The sequence below is a fragment of the Nylanderia fulva genome, unplaced genomic scaffold (assembly GCF_048542155.1).
Source record: "Nylanderia fulva isolate GAGA-0341 unplaced genomic scaffold, ASM4854215v1 Scaffold17, whole genome shotgun sequence".
In the NCBI taxonomy this organism is placed as follows: domain Eukaryota; kingdom Metazoa; phylum Arthropoda; class Insecta; order Hymenoptera; family Formicidae; genus Nylanderia; species Nylanderia fulva.
Genome location: NW_028189945.1, coordinates 385,485 through 392,231, shown reverse-complemented (window position 1 = coordinate 392,231; position 6,747 = coordinate 385,485). Strand labels below are relative to the sequence as shown.

Here is a 6,747-nt window from a genome sequence, read left to right as displayed (position 1 = left end):
AGGTTGTTGTCTTCTTCGTCAGCTGCTTCTTCCTTTTTCTTGTTCCTCGTTTGAATGTATACGATTGGGCAAACCTGAACTTGTGGCACCACTCGATGACGCATGCATTAATCATGTGAAGCTACAACATGGTCTCCCACTTTTTTAATTCCGACCGCGATCAGATCACTTTGATTAGGATATTCTTGACTGAATAAAAACTTTATTGTTATATTTTATTATTATATTTAATTTATATAAATTTTATTTTGTTCTTATAAAATTATAGCGGTGTGTATATTATAGCTGTGAATTTTCCACTTCTATCGCCCAGATAATTATTTTTTGTAAATGCATCCATATATATAATCTATCATAGTTGAATTGCTCGCAACAAAAAACATTACGTAAGATTTTCGTAGAAGGTAGTGTTGCTTTAGCAGTTTCTATTTCTTTAATTATATGTCAAAATATCAAGGCAAATAAAAATATAGTTACACAATATTATGGCAATATAAATCACACGTTTTCTCTTATATTAATTGTATTATAATTAACGAATGACTGCATTATGAAATGAGCTCTAATTAAATAACTTCAAGAAAGATTATAAGTTTACTGCTCGGTCTATAGTAGAAAACCAACAAAGGTTTTTTAAAACTCTAACTCTGTAGATTTTTAATCCGGTCTCTTCTACCATGTAAAGTCAAGGTCACTTTCGAGTCGCGCATACAAAACGAATAAAATATAGCTCTCATGCCTTTTGTCTTTTATAAAATCAATTTAATATATTTAACTTTTTCAATAATATGCATTTAATCTTTTTCTTAAAATAACTTAGAGAGTACTTATGTATTTATTTTAAGTTTAAGACAGAATAATACATAAATATATGTATACATTTATATTTATTTTATTTTTAATTTTTAATGCAATAATAAATCCTACCTTTTATCAAAAACTGATCTATACATTTCGCAATATTTTGTTAGAAACGCGGTGAGGTAATAAAATATAAAATTACAATAGAAATATCATTTCAAGGCTGGTCTCTGTATTTCTTAGATATCGCCTTGTATCTGTTATTAATTCGCACATGAAGAACTTTTTATTCGCATTGAAGCGAAAATGTTAGGAAAAGATTGATTTGTTTTTGTTTGAAAGATGTCAAATTCCTAGGATTGTTAGCAAGCTACTCAAATCTCGTCTTTTCCTCGTTAAAGTGAACTCATTTTGCGATAAATTACGATGATTATGGTGAAACTGCGAACTCCACGAAATGTTACATAATGTATAAATTTTATGTATTATGTATTAGTATTAATTTTAGTCTATTTCACTTATATGTTTTTATAAAAGTAATTTTATAGAAAATAAACATATTTTATAGAAAATAAAATTTATTTCATAATATATAACAATAGAATTATAATAATAAAGAAGAGAATTATGCAAATTCAATATTTTACACGTGTGAAAAAATCATATAAAATCTTAAGAAAAGCATAATGTTAGTTCATTATTATTATTCACACATATATGTCTTTGTTATTTCTCACATATATTATTTAATATTAATACCACACTTCTGTATCATCTATTTTAATTGCCAATTAAAAAATGCAACATTAGAACAAAAAAAATCGTGATCATGCTTTATTTATCCAAGTCATATTATCACCTTGAATTATAAGAAATGAATTCGAATTTAAGTATCCGTATAAAAAAAAACGCGTAAACAACACGATTAATATAATTATTTTATCTTATACATTTCAAGAGACGGTAATCGAATAAAAATCTAAAGTTAAAATATGATAATAAGGAAGTAAAACAGAGAATAACTCGGCAATGAACGATTTATCACACGATAAGCGCAATCCTGTTGAAAATCGGTATAAAAGTCTTGGTAAATCGTACATTGGCGAGTACTAGTCGAACTGGTTATTATTAATTATATAATCCAGCTAGAGCCGACGATAATGACGTATCTCTGACCGAGCATTTGATACGTCTAGTTTACTTTCTAGAGACCGCTATTCCTTGTGATATGTTCCAGGTTTTCAGGTCAATCGTTGGTCTTTTTATTTCTGTGTAACACTGCATTTATATTACATAATATGAAAAGGTAAAAAACTGTCCATTATCGAAAATTACTAGCTTTAACCCTATTTTTGATATAAGATATATTAATAGATAATAATCTATGCTACTATTTTTAATCGATTTTATATTATAATAATTATTTATAATTTAGAAGATAATTTATTTAGGATATAAATCACATTAAACGATCTGGAGATTAAAGTCAAGATAAGCTTATATAAATATAACAATAAAAATTGAGAATTAATTTTATTACAAATATTTATTAATTTAAAGGTAAATTATACTCTAAAAAAAATTCATCTCGGTTTAATAATTAAAATGTAAAATTTATATCTAATAAATAAATGTAAGTATCTCTTTACTGTGCGTATGATTCTGTTATGCTAAGCTTATTCTACATCTAATTACAAATTCATTACATCCTTTTCTCTCCGTTTTCGATTGATATCCGCCAAGAAATCTAGTATCAATCGCATTACGTTCTCCGGAACCATTCTGAAGGAGAAACATTATCATAAAAAAATTTCCATCATAAGTAATTATGTATAAATTAATTGCAAGGCTGTACAAAAAATATTATTACTGCGTAATTGCAGGAAAAGTGATGCGTATATCAAGAAGAAGAGTTATTCTTTTAATATTTAAAGTAACTTTTTATATATTTATTAATATACCTGTTGATCGCATTCAAAGAAAGAAGACACCGCGGTATTGAATATTCTGTATAATTTCTTTGAATCGCTTTAATTATCTCTCGGGCAGCGTATTCTGGCGTCACAACACCGAAAATGTAAGGAAATCTGCAATTAATTTTAAGTTAACATTTATTTCTAATTCCTTTATTATCACAAACAAAAGTAAAATTTATTTCTAATTCTGCTATTATCGAAAACAAAAGTAATTCAACAAAGTGGACAAATATATGTTACTATAATAGAAAAAATATATCATATATTGCGCAAATATTTATTAAGAAGATCACTCTCTCTTTGTCTCTCTATATTAATTTTCTTGTGAACTTTACGCTCGAAGTAATCAAGTGACTAGATGTAATCAGTATCACATTACATAACCGCTTGATATGTAATAAAACTTAAATTTATACAAGTATTTTTGTTTTGCGTGAGTTCTTTTTTTTCTGTGAGACTACAAGAAATGTAATAAGTAACATCAAATATTTTTTTAATTTCAATCTCATGATTCAAAATAAAAAATTGAAAGTTAAAAATCATATAGAATTTAGTAAAGTATACAGAAGCAGTGTATAATTCTTTTAATTCTTTGTTTTATTAATTTATTGACGAGTCGGTTTTCTTTAATACTAATTAATTATATCTCGCGTAATCATGCTATTTTAAGACGGAAAGCGATTCGGTTCTAAAATACAAGACGTAAATTATCTTGTGCCGGAAGCATCGACACGAAAACAGATACTGTCTGCGTCCGTTAGAAAGTCTTCCGACCAATTAATAACACGATGAGTGCAACTGTGTGTTGCAATTAATGAAATATCGCAATACGTCATATCGTATCTCTTCTACGCACATCTTCCGCTAAATCATCTTACAAAACGTTAACGATTTATTATTGCTTGTAAGACTCAAAGTATGTATTTTTTTCACCTATATTTGGGATCCTTCGCTAATCCGGTGTCTACGTAAAACGGATATATCGTCGTGAAATGAATGTTGGATTTTCTTTCGTCTAATCGCACTTCCTCGTGCAGGGCCTCCATAAGGCCTGGATAAAATAATAAAATAAAATTCGTGGAAAATATATGTCGCGAATAAATTATTAAATATTGTTATACCTCTCACGGCAAATTTCGAGGAGCAATATGCAACTTTTTGTGACACCCCGTAGATTCCGCACATGCTACTTATTGCTACTATGTGACCGCTACCTTTTTGGAGCATCAGAGGTAAAAATGCCTCTATTGTCTATTTAAAATAAAAATCATTGCAATCTTACGCGTCGTGATAAAAGAGAGGTATTTTATTAATCTTGAAAAAAAAATATGTTCTTCTTTAATAATTAAAAAATACTAACATAAGCTACGAATAATTTACTAATAATTATTAAAAAATACAAAAGAATTGTTTTGATTGATTAAACTTGAAGAAAAAGTGTAAATAAATTCGTTATACAAGTTATTAAAAAATAAATGCATACCCAGAAGTTTGAAAACACATTAACGTTGAACGTTTTCTCCACGTCATCCGGATCAAAACTCAGATATGGCTTATGATATAACACTGCCGCATTATTAATGAGTATTGTCACATCCGGCACACCGATTTTTCTCATCAGTCTTACCGTCTCTCGCACTTCCAATCTCTTTGAGACGTCAACCACGAAACCATAAACCTTTAAGACTCTCGTAGCTTAGCATATCGTTAGAAATACTCATAATACATTGTTTTTTTCATAAAAAAGTGTTACAATATCAAGTTAATTATTTATGCAATATAGTATTTATATATCGGTTGATTAATTAAAATGTAAACTTAAGTATATACTTCTCCGCCATTTTTCGACACTTCTCTCATCGTTAATCGATTATTGTCGACATCATTGTCCCAACAAACAATTATACAACCCATCGAGGATAATTGAACAGCTAATTCGCGACCGATACCGTGACCAGCTCCAGTGATCTAATTTTAGAATGTTAGAAAAATATAATTTCCGGATATATACTATAGTGCATGTTTAAATTTTAAAGCGATTGCAATCTTTTCTGCTCGTTTCGAAAAGCGAAACTTACGAGAACGGTTTCTCCTAGTAAACGTTTCATGGAACGTGGTACAATCATTCTGAAAGTTGCGATTATCATCGCCAGGCTTATCTTCGCTGACAAAAGAGACAGATCCAGAAACAGTCGGTGCAATTTGATGTCTTTAAAGATACGCTGAATGCACTTCATCTTCAAATATATAGTTAGAAATATAACCTGTCGTAAGCGTGATAATAAATAAAAATTAGGTTCTCATTACATTTATATATTATATATATATATATATATATATATATATATATTAAAATATAAAATTATATATTAATATAATATATATAATTTTATATTAATATATAATAATTAATATGTGTGTGTGTGTAAGCAATAATACATAATAAAATTATATATAAAAAGTAATATATTAATATAAAATATATTAATATTTAAAAAATTCTTCAATATTTTATTCTATTATAGAATATCCAAACATGGCACCTTTTCCAACTGTAGCTGTTTAATCACACTATTATAATGATCATCATTATAATTTTATCACATTAATCTAATTTCACATATAATTATCTAGCAGTTGATACAGAGGTAAAAAGAAAATTATCTCGCAAATAATAAAGTTTAGATTGAGATAATTGCGATCTCTTATAGTACACATTAGAAAGTATAAAATATTATAACATCTAAGCGAAATAGAAATGGGAGAAAATGAAAGAAAATAATCCGCACGTAAATATTCCCGTGAACGCTCTGCGATTTCGTGATGTAAGCCTCAGCAGACCGTAATATTCACCGATCACTTTCCTTCCTACTAGCAAAATATTGTCAGTGTAGCAACCAAATTAATTTATGGTTCCGGAAATCTATCAAAAGCAATTTTAAATAATATATCATTCGACGTTTGACAGTTCGTAGCCATGACATTTATAAAATTGATAATACTACTGATCGTAGATATCTGGGAATCTGTCGTTTTTCTTTTTTTTCCCCTAAATAACTTTGAGCAATATTAAATTATAAAAAATAAAATTATTTACATATCGCCACTTTTTTCTTAAAAAAATTATCTGCTTGAATATATTTGATTTAGGTATTTAAAAAATAAAATTAATGTAAAAATAGACGACATTTCTCTCTCGTTAAAAATTTGTCAATGACATAAAACAGTGTCTGCTCTGCTGGCATCCTTTGTTTTATTTTGCAGAAAACCTATCTAATTCTTTCGAAAGAGCAGTTGTCAAGAAACGTTTAATCATACCTATTCATTTTCCAATTATGCGAAAAATGTGTCTGCTTTCTCTATCTCCGTACTAAATAGACCGTGAAATTAAACCTCTCCTCTCGCAAGCATTTATAAGTCGAGTAAACATTTGATCTGCAAAATAGAATCAAGATGCAAAGAGTGAGAAAAATTATCGAGCATCCGAAATTGAAAAGATTCTGGACGAAATGGAAGATTCTTATGTGGAAAGCCGTCCTTATGCGGCTACATAGCCCGATAACTACTGCACTAGAGATTATTATAGCTATTATCTTTTCGCTACAAATACGTCTGATATTTCAACCGCACGCTATTCATTCGCAGGTAGTTCAATTAGCGTTTACAAAATCGTATTATCACAAACTTAATTTATTACACAACTCTATTCTATGACTAACAATTTAATTATTTTCGATAATATTTACATCTAATATTATGCTTTTTCATATTTTATTTCTACTGTTTCAATTAATATAAATATTGTACAAAAGTTTACAAAACATTAATTTTAATTAGATAAAATTGCATAAATAACATAAATAATAATAAAATCTTTAAATTAAAAAAGCCGACTTAATATTCTTATTATTGTTATAAATATCAATATTAGTTATAAATAAAATTTAAAAAAATATATATGAAATTAAAG

At 27.9% G+C, this 6,747-nt stretch overlaps 1 protein-coding gene across 1 annotated transcript; it reads right to left on the bottom strand.

The window, feature by feature from the left end:
• Nucleotides 1–2,398: 2,398 nt before the first annotated feature.
• On the bottom strand, nucleotides 2,399–5,035 carry firl (firelighter). The gene is made up of 7 exons (XM_029312189.2): nucleotides 4,856–5,035; nucleotides 4,608–4,745; nucleotides 4,261–4,455; nucleotides 3,899–4,028; nucleotides 3,711–3,828; nucleotides 2,763–2,888; nucleotides 2,399–2,583 (listed from the first exon to the last, which is right to left on the bottom strand). The coding sequence occupies exons 1-7, from the start codon at nucleotides 5,012–5,014 to the stop codon at nucleotides 2,493–2,495; spliced, it is 957 nt and encodes a 318-aa protein (XP_029168022.1). The 5' UTR covers nucleotides 5,015–5,035; the 3' UTR covers nucleotides 2,399–2,492.
• Between the last annotated feature and the right edge of the window lie 1,712 nt (nucleotides 5,036–6,747).